Source organism: Caretta caretta, chromosome 12 (genome assembly GCF_965140235.1).
Source record: "Caretta caretta isolate rCarCar2 chromosome 12, rCarCar1.hap1, whole genome shotgun sequence".
NCBI classification, from domain to species: Eukaryota; Metazoa; Chordata; order Testudines; family Cheloniidae; genus Caretta; species Caretta caretta.
Window position 1 is genome coordinate 12,354,067 of NC_134217.1, and position 13,932 is coordinate 12,367,998.

The 13,932-nt window shown below is 45.3% G+C and overlaps 1 protein-coding gene across 2 annotated transcripts; it reads right to left on the bottom strand.

The window, feature by feature from the left end:
- Positions 1–1,022: 1,022 nt before the first annotated feature.
- On the bottom strand, positions 1,023–6,418 carry IRX6 (iroquois homeobox 6). 2 transcript variants are annotated; one of them, XM_048816458.1, is made up of 8 exons: positions 6,331–6,418; positions 5,025–5,282; positions 4,505–4,614; positions 3,679–3,986; positions 2,717–3,328; positions 2,183–2,296; positions 1,765–1,796; positions 1,023–1,505 (listed from the first exon to the last, which is right to left on the bottom strand). In XM_048816458.1, exons 1-6 carry the CDS (start codon positions 6,373–6,375, stop codon positions 2,184–2,186), a joined length of 1,446 nt encoding a protein of 481 aa, XP_048672415.1. In that variant the 5' UTR covers positions 6,376–6,418; the 3' UTR covers positions 1,023–1,505; positions 1,765–1,796; position 2,183. The 2 variants fall into 2 exon arrangements, with proteins under 2 accessions (XP_048672415.1, XP_048672416.1); XM_048816459.2 differs by lacking the exon at positions 6,331–6,418 and adding an exon at positions 5,736–5,820.
- Between the last annotated feature and the right edge of the window lie 7,514 nt (positions 6,419–13,932).

Genomic DNA, 13,932 nt, shown 5'->3' on the forward strand with positions numbered 1-13,932 from the left:
AGGACGGTATAGACGTGAGTCTATGATCCGCATAGGCACACTCCCACCCTACAGATGCATAGAGAGAGCGTGGGTGTGTTACACAGACCACTCCCAGTGATCCCGTCTCATTGATCTTCAGTCTCTCACCCCCCTGAAACGCTCCACTTCTGCTCGGCCACGCAACTAGAGGATCCCCCCTGAGCAGGTCCCTCTTGTCGTAGTAGCCTTTGGTAAACATGTAGAACCCTACTGGCTATTCAGGGTTGATTTCCCTGATTTATTCAGGCGGAATTCATTGGTCTCTATTGGCCGCACATGACTTAATGTAACTGTTGACCCCGGTGACCTTGGAAATAGCTAGTATCGGGTTGAGCTATCGATGACCGACCCTCTTAATGACCACAGTTGTTAATAATTTAAATTATTGCCACTGCTTCTAGAAACAGGGAACAAAGAAACATTCTTTCCTCATCCCCACTTGGTTTATTAGTCTGAACAGAAAGTGTTTGATGACACTTTTAATTAATCAGAAATAATACAGAGATGCGGTTTCCCTTTCTGGTCTGCCTTGTAAAGTTCAACACTGCTCTTTTAACTGGATTATGGTGATGACTACTTACAGTGCCCTACTTTGCCACTCCAGACCAGTTGCTAGACTTTAAACTGGCAGGGGCACCCAATATTCCCTTCCCCCCCAGCATGCACGTCTGGGAGGAGGGGTGGATGGTTTAAAAACGGGGAAAGCCAACATCGTTGGGGCGGGGAGGAGGGAGAGTCAGCTTTCGCTTGTCCTATTGGTCAGACCTTTGAGTAGTTCAGACATAAGTTCCTCAAGTTTGCAAGACGGCTTTAGAGGATTCAGCTGATTCGTTTTAATTAGAGACTCTTAAAAATACGTCCAGCGAGATCTTTATAGGATGACAGAAACTAAACAGCCCGTCGAATGTCCTTAAACAATACCCACTCTCTTTTGTCTCTTCAGAACCACACAGACAATATGATTTACAAACATACTTTACCAGAGAAAGAAAGGGGAGGAATGAAAGTACTGTAGGGATTTTATTTTTTTTTTAAAGGACAAAGTGGGATAAAGTTAAGACTGGCCTTTTGGTAAACACGCTAATCACTGGTATTTTACAAATTACAAAGTTGTACATTGAACACGACGGTTCTTGAGGCGGGTCTGTTCAAACTCGGAGTGATAGCAGTGGGGTGGCGGGGATGGAGTATTGTCTTGTAAACTTGTGCGAAACTACAATGATCCAGTGCATGAGACAAAGTCTATAATTTATTCAAGTTCCCCCGCTCTCTTTCCGAGGGGGGTTTTAGTCTCATCCATTTTTTAAAAGCAAGTTGTGCATATGTAATGACCGCTCCTCCATACAAGAAGGAGGGAAGCCAGAGTCAGATGTAATGCTTTCAAGGCGCAGGGATCCTCATGGCTGGCGGAGGAGTTTTCAAGCCAAGAGCCTTGATGCTCAGACCCATCTTCGGGATTCTCACATAGGTGCTGGGCTAACCTGCTGAGAAGGAAAGAAAGGTGATGAGAATCTCACTGGCATTAGTGAAATGTGTGTCCCGCGCCTTCAGAGGCTAAAAGCTACGAAAACACCCCAATTTATCGTCTTTAAAATGCTGGAGTTTTTTACAAAACTAAACTCAGGTGCGACATTGGGGGTGGAGGGAAAGACACAGTAAATGTCTTGGGGCAATTTGCTTACTGAAAAGAAACATTTGGACCTAATTATCTGTGTGCTCAAATAACATTTTAAACTAACTTACTAGAATAGTTGTGGGTCCTGGGAGAAATTTCCCTGCAAAGCAGAACACAGATATCATTACTTGTGCCTATCCTCTCCCCTGTCCGTCCTCTCCACCAAACTCACACCACAGTAGCCAGCATCTGTTCTCTCTCTCCCACCAAGGTTTCAATAACCTCTCAACTACTAAGCACTCAAATAAAATCATGTAGTTTGGTAAAGTGGGGCTGTTTTAATAGGTCACATCGGTCATTCGCACACACGAAGTTAGGTTAGACAAGGGGACCCTGCGCTTTTGTGTAATCTGTTTGTAATACTTTGAAACTGAAGCAGTATCCCCTAGCAAACACAGCCCGGATTCTCTCTGAAATATATATCTTTTACTGTCCCATTGAGGAGCCCATAAAATGGTTTAGTGTGCAGGAAAGTTAGTTACCTACCTCACCTCTTCAGCACTGGCCTAAAAGCTGTTCTCAGTTTATCTTTATGCTGCGCTACACAACCTTCACTGAGATCTATGGCTCCTTGGCTGGGTTTCACATTTCTCCCAAACCCTGCGTATAGACACAACCAATTTATCATCAACGTTGAAGCTTCACCAAGTACATTTGCTTTGTCTGACCTAGGCCAAAAGGCTTTCCAGCTCTCTGAAATCCTTCCAGCCTCTTGGACTTTGGGGGGCCTGCCCATACCCCCCTCCCTCACCCCAGCCAGGAGTTAGTTGTACTAGAATAATTGTTCAAAATAAGCTTATGTTACAGAAAATGATTAGGCCCCGCAGCCAGCTCTGTGCTGCATCAAATTAGCGGGAGCTGTATGTTTTTCATGTGACCTGTGCGGTAAACAAACGTGTTGGGCTAGAAACAGGCAGCTAATGGGGAAGGAGGTCAGTTGTTACGGTTAGCCGCCTGTTTTAGCATTGAAGCATGCCCCCCCCAGCCCCCCCATCAGGACGAAGAGAAATATGGAAGTACCTTCAGCTCCTGAAGAATACTGGCAGGTCTCCCCCAGGACGGGATAGGGAGCACAGCTTAGTTGGATAGACTGCAGGTTGAAAGTGGAGTTTCTACAAATCTTGGTGGCCTGGGGCAGTTCTTCGAGCGCACTGTCCGCAATGGGCTGGGCTCTGAGACTGCCCAGGGGGCTGGCCTCAGGGCAGCGTCCCGACCCAGAGCGCCTCCCCCTGCCCAGCAAACAGCCAGGGCTCACGGTCCTTGGCTCGGTGTGCGGGGGGGCAACCGCAACATGGGCCCCGGCTGTGTGAGCTAACGACCAGATTCTGGGCTTGTCTGGGGTTTCGTATTGCTGCCCTTGAGTAATGGTGCCCACCGCCTTGGCTGCCTTTTGCCCCACGGTCTCTAAGAAGTCTCCTCCTGCCACCGGCATGGTTTTGTTACAGGGGAGAGTGTGAAAATGGCTAGGTGGGGTCACGCTGGTGCAGTCCCTTTTCTCAGACTCCGCCAAAGCCGGGCTGACTTTCGGGGCAGTCTTTCGGTCGTTGTCTATCTTGTCTTGTTCGTCCTCGTCTAAATCGTCCAGGTCTCTCAGTCTCAATTCCTTTTCTTCCTTGAAGCTTTTCTGACCTGCTTTTCAAAATAAGGAAGGGGGGGGGGGGGAAGAAACCAACACATGAGTGAGATTGTGAAAGGGCACGAGAACTGGGTGTTTGCAATGCAAGATGTTAATCACCGACAGTATATTTGTGTGTGTGGGGGGGGGGGGAAGGATGCTTTGCAGAGGCTGTTGTCTCATTACTTTTAACGCCACTTCCTATAGAGTTTGCTATTGTGTCTTTGAGATGGGGTCTGTCTCTTGTCTTGCTTTTTAAACACCTTCCTAAGGAAGACATGGCTATCAAGAAAGAGAAATCCGTGTATTCCACCCAGCACAATCCAATTCAAAGTCACTCGTCCTAGGTGTCCTCCCCCACCCCTACCTTTGCCTTCATTTTCGGTGCCATACTCCTCTTCCTCTCTTTTGTTTTCATCTTTTCTCTCTTCCCCTGCTTTGTTCTTGGGAGACCAGGTCATTTTGTTTTCCTTCTTGAGCCTTCGTCGGGCGTTAGCAAACCAAGTGGACACTTGAGTGAGGGTCATTTTGGTGATGATGGCCAGCATGATTTTCTCGCCTTTGGTGGGATAAGGGTTTTTCCTGTGTTCGTACAGCCAGGTCTTAAGGGTGCTGGTTGTCTCTCGAGTTGCATTTTTGCGCCTGGCTGAGCCACTGAAATCCACTGTCCCATACCTGCCATGAAATATTTAAAGAGGAAATGTCACTGCCTGGGTGATATGCGGAAGTGGCACAAAATTAACTTTACCAGCAAACCGTCTATTCAGATTAAAGCTACCCACTCTAAACAATTCCTCCCCCTCTCCTCCGGCTTCTATTAGCCAGAATTACTTCGCTGACTTCACTCCGGGTGTTTTATTTATTTGCTACTTTTTTGTGTTTGTTTTTAAACGACGGGATGGGATCAAAGAGGACCGGGGAAGGAGAGGTCACCCTGCGGTGGGAGGCCACGTGTCACCGCTTTCGCAGGCGAGGTTGTGAATACAATTCGCCTTTCCCTAGAACTTGATTGCCGCGGCAATTACCAAGGAGGTGAGCGGCCAAGTTTTGAGGCTGCCTGACTGCTGTTAGCCGCGTGCTTCGAGCCTTTGTAGCACATCTGTCAGCTAGAACGCCCCGGGGTTCGGGGGCGCCTGTTGCTGCGTCGCAGAGGGATATTAATCCTACTCGCAGTTGGTCCAAGGGGCTGTTACCTGTCGTACTGGTACTGCCCTAAGGAATGATCGTAGGGGTAGAAGGCAGCGGGCTGTCCGATTCCCGAGTGCAAACCGCTCGTGCCGTCCTTAATTTCATACTGAGGGTTCTGGAAGGGAAGGAGCAGCGCTGGATGTTCAGATTGAAGGTGTTAAAACAGGAAATTTGTCTGACTGAATCCACTTGTCTGACTGAATCAAGGGGGGGGGGCTCCATGCATTCCAATCCTGTGACGCCCCTGCTGTCTCTCTGATCCCTGCTGTCCTGAGGGGCCCCCGCTGCTGCCTTTACACCAGAAGGACGAGGCAGCTGTCTTAGCATGCTTGCTAATTTTGCTTCTTCCTACACACTCTGCCTCTTCCCCTCCCCTCCCCGTGTCCTAAAGCAAGTTTGTCGCCTGTTGCAGGCTAGCTGACCTCCCCCCCCCTTCCTGTCCTCCCTCCCCCTATGCCCAGAGGTAGCCATAGAATAAAAGCTCCTGGCCACAGGACGAAGCTTGGTATTTGGGCGTCTACTCACCAGCGTGGTGTAAAGAGTGGATGGGTCTGTGCTGTAAGGAAGGTAGTTGGCATAACCCTGGCTCGCTGCGGCTGCTGAATAGGGAGAGCTGCACATCCCCAGAGCTGCATTGAGCTCCGTTCGGGTGCTGGTCAGCAGCCTGTTTTCGTACGAGGGGCAGCAAATCGTAGCCGCGTGGGCAGACCCAGAGCAAACATCCGACACGGATCTGGAGGCAGTTTCACAACAAGTCGTACTGGGGCTGGCAGACACAAAAAACTGGGGAGAGAAAAGGATGATTTACACGCAGCACCAGCAGAAAGAATTGAGATGGGGAGGGAAACACCCAACCTGCCTACAAAGGAGTGTCAACTAGTGCAGGAAAATTGGAACTAAACCGAATGGGAAGCGTGTGTGTGTGTGTGTGTGTGTGGGGCAACTAATCAAAGCAGGCAAAACTTTAGGGAAACCATTGCCATAGAAAATTGTAAAACAAATCTGTGTAAACCCCGTTACTCCAGTTCACACTGATCTAAAGGCAAGAAGTTGCGATTGCAGATTACTTGACAATAGGCGAAGCACTAAATATGTCAGATGATGCAGTCAAAGGCGTCGGATTCCTTTACTTTTAAAAGCACAGGGGAAGCCAACTTCCCAAGGAAGGGGAGGAAAACCTTGCCGTGATCACGGTGTATAAATAATCCAACCAAAATAAATTATGGATCGATTTACCATAGAGCAGCAATTTAGTTAATTTGGAGGCACTTTTGGAAGTCGGTAGGCAAAAGTCGAGACATTTGTAATAAGAGGCAGTGAGAGGAAAGACGGAGGAGCATGTCACAGATAAATCACACAACAATAACATCTAGTAAAATAGACCGGCACACACAAGCTCTGGCCGAGTACTTTCTAGAGGTGCATAAGAGCTAGCCTGCAAGGCTCACACCGCAGAGTAAAAAAAAAAAAGGGGGGGGGAGAAAAACTGGGAGAAAAGCTCCTGCAAAAGCCAATGCCCGACGCTGCGCCTCTCCAATGAAAGCTTTAAGCGAGTAACACAGGTAAATAGATCGATACAGATTTGTAAATCAGCTGCATCTAAACACAGAGCAGTGCCATATCAGGTTCCTTGCCCCGCAGACGGAGGGTGGTTGTCATTTTTTAAAATCCTAGAATAACACAAGAGACACACGCACGCACACATTTCTTAAAAAGCCTCCAGATGCGCCCTTTAAAAACGACTCGAAGCAAAGGGGGGTGGGGGAAGGAAACAAGACATCTGGAATGCAGCAGCGGAATCTGATCAAAAGTGAGTGCTCACTTCTCTTACCTGCGAAGTGGTGCTGTAGGGATATCCAAACTGAGAGAAGGACATAGCTGCTCCTTATTTTTGAACCATAAGCAATATTCCTCCTCCCTCCCCCCCCCCCCCGGATCGATTGTAACTAAACCCCCTGCTTCAAGATGTACCTTCTCCCATACACATGTCCACGTATGGCTTCCCCCACCTCAATTATAGATGATTACACTTAAGAAAAGCAACCAGGCATGAGGTATGGAGCCTGAAAGAAGGCTCCCCCCCCACCTGCCATCCTTCTTAGGAATATATATGTTTTTATATAAAAATCACCCCAATATATGGAGGCTTGAACTGAAAAGGGGAGTTTAAAAGAAAGGAGGGGATCACGTAAGGCTTGCAAGATATGGAGCCTGCTTGTTGTATTATTTTCTGCTCTATAGTTCTTTAGCATTCATCCATGGAAGAGTATCCAAGTGACGTCATAGTAATCCCGAAACGACAGCCCCAGCCAGGCTATAACCATCGTTGCCAATCATCTCTAACAGCTAAGATGCGCTCAACACTTGTTTCATGTTGTTTTAATGTTGGGCTGTGATGCACGTCAAAGGCAGGGACCTGGACTGCTGCGCGGTTGGTCTCTCGCGGGCGCTCTCTTTAAAAACACAATCCAATTTGGATTTTGAAGAATCAGGGGGAGGGGGGGCGGGAGAAGAAACTTATTCCATTCACTAAAGTGTAACATAGACCGTTCTCCCCCCTCCCCGAGATACCTCAGCCCTGGAGCTTCAAAGAAAGAAAAGGGACAGAAATGGCGTTTGCAGATAGTGCAGGGGAATGTCGTGCACAGGAGTTAACCATGCTGCTCCGTTCAGGGTGGATCTGGTGCCTGCGAACGTACTGGACTCTTTAGCAAATTCTCGAATATGTGCCTGCCTCTGTGCTAATTATTCCCCCTCTCTCCTTTACGATCATTTGGATCTGTCTGTTCGCCAGCCCCAACTTTTTGCATCCGAGTCCATTATTCGTGCTGCAAAGGCTGAAATCCTCTTGCCCTTTCCAGTGGCCCTGAAAGGAAGGAGCCAAAAAACCAACAACCCCCTTGCCTGCAGCTTGCCAGGGAAGGGAGAGACATCTGGGATACGCAAATGAGGAAGAACTGCTCCATGTGGGGCGGGGGAGAGGGGGAAAACAGCATGCTGGTTGACCAGGGAAGCGAAGAGCCCTCCGAGGTAGTCTTTCCTCTCCCTGTCTCGCAGCCAGCCCGCTCTCTGACCCAAGGGTCTCTCCCTAAGTGATGATGAGCAGGGGATCCATTTTTCTCGATTAGATCCAGAAATGGTCCCAACAGGAATGAATGGAGGGGAGGCGAGGGGAGGCTTTGACAGGTCAATGGGAAGGTGATTGATGGCTGCCTGGAGACCAGCCTGCCCATTACCACTAAGGCGTAATTGCGTCAATTAACAAATGGAAATGCCCTTGTTTAACCAGCAACGTACACATTGCAAATTTGCCTTTGAGGTGAGATCTTGGGGGTGGGAGGGTTCAGGAGTTTTTCGCGTCGTGTGCTAACCGCAACTGCTCGGTATATGATTTCTCTCCTGGAGAGAAATTACACTGCATTTTAAGGCCAGCTGCCCCTCCCCTCCTCCGACAGGAAAAGTGGTCCTGCACGCCCTGGCCGGATCTGGTATCTTGTGCAGTGCAGAGAGGTAGGGGAGGAGGATCCCTATCCCTATCCCTGTAAGCCACCAATTTGACAAATTCGGGGGGGGGGGAGATTTATTTTCTCATTGCAAAAAAAAACAAAACAAAACATTACAACTCTCTCTCTCCCAGCGTCCAGTCTCCCCACGTCTGCTGCAGGGGCTCCCAAACTATTTAGTTTATATCAACCTGGTGTTCTCTACCGGTTTCTGTTAGCAAAGAGCATTCCCCGTACACACCCCACACCCAATGTAAACGGGGTATTTGCTGCAACTTGCAACTGAGTGTTCCACGCACGACTTGCCAGAGAAGAGTGATCTTCCTACTAACGGCGGCATGTTTTTGAGGGGAAAACAAACCAATGAACCCTACTGCGTGTGCTTCCTTGCCTGACGATCGGGACCCTGGCAGATGCGACCTAGATAGAGGTCAGAGTGAAAGCTGACTTTCCTTTCCTCCTGCAGCCCACCCCGAAGTTGGAGGTAGGAATAGACAAATAATAATAAATAAACGAAGCTTAGCTGCAGTTGCGCGGATTCTCTAAGGGTGGCGCTAGAGAGCCGCGCCTGAAGCCGGGAGCTGCTCGAACGGCGCTAGATCTAAGATCTGAGCCAGAGAGAAAGGAAAGAAGCCCACACCAAAGGAGAATAAACAGCGTTAACCTGTTTCTTTAGGGAATGAAACGCGCTCAGTCCGGTAGAAACACCTTCTGCTCGCAACCTTTTCAAAGTTTGCAGGCAGATACTGTGCAAGCCCAGCCCGAAAACGCCGTGACCCCCATCCCCCCAAATGATACCCACCGAAAGTTGTCCCTTAAGGTAGCCAGAACACGGGGGTCAGAGTTTGCAAGGGGAGGCGCAATCTTATTCTGCTGCGAATAAACAAACCCCTCTGAAAACAAAGACCGGTTACTTAAGTCGTGGGATTGGCGCTCATGTCCGACCGCGGGCGCATTCAGGCTGTGAAAACCCACAAGGCAATTCAGCAAAGCCAAACCAAACTTCTATTGTTTTACCCCAACCGCCTTCTGAATGCACAAGCCCTGATTCTGGGAAACGCTCAGCATTCATTGCTGAAGCAAAAGAAAACACGCGCGCACACACCCGCCCCCAGTCTCTTCTCAGAACAATAACAAAAGTCCGGCAATACGGGTTTTAAAAAGTTTCTTTTATTAAGAAACAGCGCTTCTCGCTTGGGAGTTAATACAGTGTTGTTGCTGGAAGCGGCATTGACTATGCCAGAAAGAATCCTCTCCATGGAGCAAGGGAACTCACTTTAAGCACTTTCCACGTGTAAATAAGACCCTGGAAAGTAAGTTTTCAATTACCTTCGGCGGTTGTATTTCAGCCACAGTGTGTGGGTATAAATGCGGCTCTAATATAAGGTAAGAGAAGACTAGTTGTAGGGAGATCTGGATTTGTGGCACTCCTGCAATTATTAAAGGGGGGGGGGAAAGATGACCTAGAAGCCACTCTTCTATCAGCCACGTATAACATTGGGCTGCTCCTCTCCGACCGGCTTGCCAGACTAGATCCTATTGCCCACCACCTTAGAGGCACTGTGGCAACAGGAATACAGGAATCCTTCCTATCCAAACACACTCATATTACAGATTTCAGTAATATGCAGCGTCCAAGACTTCCACTATATTTCAGGCCAGTTTCAAAGCTCACCTGTGGGGAAGGAGAGGATATGTGCACTACTTTAGTCCAATCTGGAGCAACCATTTACATGTATAGACCACTTGAAGGTCTGGATTTAAGCACATCACCTTTTTTTTTTGTCCCTGATGGCACCTCATTGAACGGTACGTTTGAGGGAGCACTGTATTCATGAAGGATTTGATTGTTTGTGTTTACTATGCATACGTATTAAAACTCAGTGGGCAGAAGTGCCATAAGAAGAATTGTTGACTATCTGGAGTGGTGCTGTTTGTGTGAAATACTCTTCCAGGGCTTTCTCTCCTTTCCCTTGTTTGTTCACAATTACACTATGTATCCACTAATCCAAGATAACAGAAGAATTGCTTGGTTTTGAGATCTGGTTTGGGGTGTATTAAAATAGCAGTTTATCCACTGCCACTCTGTACACTAATTTAAGTTGCTCTTCCTGCAAGTTTTGCCAGAATAGAAGGTGCAAGATCTCACCCCTCAGATTTCAAGGCTCCTGCTAATGTTTAATCTTCTGGAGATCTCTGATGCTCAGACTCTGCTGAGCTCCTGAACCTTGCAGTATCCAGTTACCTTGAGAAAGAGCTGAAATTATCTTCAGACCAATTTGACTATAATTTCTGCGGGGGAACAAAAACAAAAAAGCCAGACTTTAATTTGAATTGTGGATGATCTGGATGGAATAGTACTGTTAGTGTGAAATGCTGACCAAGGCGGTACTTTTCAGTCAAGCAACTGATCCATTTTTGCCATTTTTGACACTGGCAATAATTTAAGAAAATTCATTAAAAAACACTTTTGGGTAACATTATTGCTAATTAATTTAATTGCAAGAATCCCTGGGGGGGGGAGTATGTTAATTATAAAGTAATAAAACCACTTTTTCTAAGTCACTTGACTCTGCAACTGTTATTACCAATTTAGTGTTTCTTAACAGAAATGCTTTCTTAAATTATCTGATAAAAGCAGCAACAACAAAAATTGCTCAGCCCCTTTGTGATAAGAAGACATAGGGGCTATTGTGAGGGCATTATTGATTTACTCTTGATTTATAAATCCAGCCAGTTTGTAGAAATGCTATGTTCAAGTTTACCTCTCTCTCTTGACCTTAAAAATAAATGAACACCGAAACCTCAAGCAATATTCAATGCGCAAAACCAATCTCATAATAGACACAATGCAGATCAATGCAAACATTATATTTGTCAATCTGTACCCAGCACAATCAATATTAAAACAAATCTATTACCAGTTAAGTATCCTGCAGCTGACTGATGAGAGATGGCCTTTTGCAACTAAATTCTCTCTTTACTTGTGGCACCCTGCCTTGCCCTTTGGAGATCTTTGTGTAACATACTTTGTGCACAAGAGCCAGACATGTGACGGTTTTAAATTACCCTTCCAACCTGGGATATTAAACTATGTTCACATTAACCAATACAAGTTTTACCTTCCCACACTAGATTTTCAAGAGGTCAGAAGTTCTATCTTTCCTTGTTCTTCTGAAACGCTGCTACCAGGCTGTTTGGTTATCTCACTTAGCAACTGGAATCAGTATGTCAAAACTGTTCAATCATCTTTCTGTGATATGTAAACATAGGCATAAACTTTATGTAAATGGCTTCTTGAACCAATCTTGGTTCAGTGAAGCTTTGGAGAGAAAGTATTGTGGAATTGGCTTTTACTTTTTGATTATAGTAAACTACTTCAACAACTGTATTGTCATTCTGCTTTTCACACTGATGGCAATGTTTTATGGGAGAGTTTAAGTTACCATGATGTGGTAGATGATTGTTGTAAATCTTTCTCATTAATTTGTACCTATACACACAGTGTGTATTCCTTTTAATAAGCTGTTCCAAAGAACAATATATCTATGTACTGTACATGAACAGAAAAAATTATCTATGGATTCAAAACTTCTGTTTTTAAGGAGAATATCAGAGTCTCAGTTGAAAATGTTTTGAGCAGTACTGCAGTGAAGCATGATGACTGGAGTCCAAATGCAGTTGACTTAATTTGATTTTTGGTGCTTTTAGTATCAGCATCATTTGGTTTAGCTCTGTCATTGCCTTACTTAAAAAGTAATCATTGAGAGGTAAAGTAATAAGTATGCTCTTTCCATTAACACAAATGCAACTGATGACAACTATGTGAATAAACTAATAGCTTAATTGAAACATGCATAGAATGTCATTTACAGAAAAGAAGAATATTGCGAGAGGAGAGGGAAACACAAAGTGTCCGGGGGGGGGAGGGGGAACAAATGAAATATGAGGGCAAAAATATTGCCGAGAAGAAAGTACATTTATATTTTAAAATATAGATTTTTGTTGTTGTCGTAGCTCTTTTAGTACTTAGAAAATGAAAATTCGTCAAGTCCATGCATGAATAAACAAGTACAGCTGGGCAGCCTAATACATAATTTATACTGATCAGTCACTGCAGATCTAACTGAATAAAATCAAAATGAACACTAATTGTTTTGACAAACTAAAGTAGTGTATATGGTGGCTTATTGTAAAGCTTGCTGGTTACTTTCCTTATCTCAGTGGCTATTGTCAATGGTGATTTCTGCACTAGAAGCAGAAAAAGACAAGACAAAATTAGGACAATATTGGGATTAATATCTTGTCACAGATAAAGCATTTCAATTGCTTAGCACATGAGCAGAAAACAGAAATAACTCCCTTCAGAACAGAGGTAGAACTGACATTGTGAAGCATGGAACACATCTTGATTTATTAGGGGAGGTGTAATTGCTGAGATAATATGTGGTACCTTGTCAGTCACGGATAAATCCAGTACATAGTTGAGAGGTGACATTTATTTTTTAGCTCAAGTTTGAAACATGCATAGGTTTAACTTTCAAGATCTTTAAGCATTTGTGTTTTGAAAAGGGAACATGTGAAGAGATGTTGCTGAATTCCTTGAATGTTATACATCCACTTCACCTAGTCCAAAAAGTTGCAAAACTTAGCACGGTTTTGGGAACATCCAAGGTATTAACATGGTGATTTTTAAGTGATGAATATCCTAATTTGCAATAGGTTTCAGAGCAGCAGCCGTGTTAGTCTGTATTCGCAAAAAGAAAAGGAGTCCTTGTGGCACCTTAGAGACTAACCAATTTATTTGAGCTTAATTGGTTAGTCTCTAAGGTGCCACAAGTACTCCTTTTCTTTTTGCTAATTTGCAATGATACTTACAATGGAAAGATCACAACACCAGAGTGAAACAGTAACTACAGTCTAATACTGCTCTATTACTTGATACGTGCACTGAGTAGTTAAAAGTAGCGACCCTCATCTAAACGCCCATGTTTAGATGTATTGCTAAAAAGAGTTCTGTCTAAAACGTTTCTTCAGAAATTAAACTAGACAGAGTCAGACACACAGCAGACATAGCCTCCAAGCAGAATTTCAATGCACCACACTGATTTGCACCTTCCTGTTAGCCTGTCCTTTCTGCCACCTGTCCACTATGTCTTGTCTAACTCACACCGCCCTACCTATACCCCTGTGGCTCTGCCATTCTAATGACCTTGGAACCTGACTCTACCCCATGTGACAGCTCCTTTAAATCCGTATAGATCTGTTATCCCTCAGAGTGCCATAGAGGTGGCTACAATAAGTTTTACACCCATGAGATGGGCCCCAATCAGAAAGTCAAGACCTGGAACCAACCTTTCCTCAATTTGGGGACTGTTTGGCTCTCAGGTTCTGGTTTTGGTCTACTTGACAGGTGGGAAAAACACACACACAGAATGAATCTGGGTCTGGATTTTCCCAAAGTCCGTAAGTGTTTGTATTTGTGGTTCTTGGTTTGGGTTCATCACTAAAAGTCTGATTTCAATACAATATTTGGCATTTAAAGAAATATTCCCCTTAAATTTGCATTGCATAGCAGCTCATCAACATTTCTGTATTATTTCTGTGAGTGTTGGGCTTATTTAAGCCCATATAATATGATCTTTACTCAGTAAAGGTGAAATTCATTGACCCTGAATAATGTTTTGAGGGTGAGATCCTTAGCTCCAGTCTGCTCCTTTATGCTGAAAAAAAGGGCCAGAATAACATAAATAGGTCCTAAAAGTCCTATATAGGGCCAGAGGAAGGTTCCCTCTATGCAGGCACTGTGAAAGTTAACCATGAGATTGTTCTCTGAGGATGTCCGAGGAAGCTGGGTTGCAGGGCGTGTGCTCGGGTGGAAGGTGCATGCCAGGGGCAGGGCCACAGTACACATTATTGTGACCCTAGGG

Coding starts and splice junctions, on each gene's coding strand:
- IRX6 (XM_048816458.1), bottom strand. CDS start 6,375: ATGTCCTTCTCTCAGTTTGGATATCCCTACAGCACCACTTCGCAG. Junction 3,987..4,504: donor GGGCAGTACCAGTACGACAG/GTAACAGCCCCT, acceptor ATTTCATGGCAG/GTATGGGACAGTGGATTTCA. Junction 3,329..3,678: donor CACCGAAAATGAAGGCAAAG/GTAGGGGTGGGG, acceptor TATTTTGAAAAG/CAGGTCAGAAAAGCTTCAAG.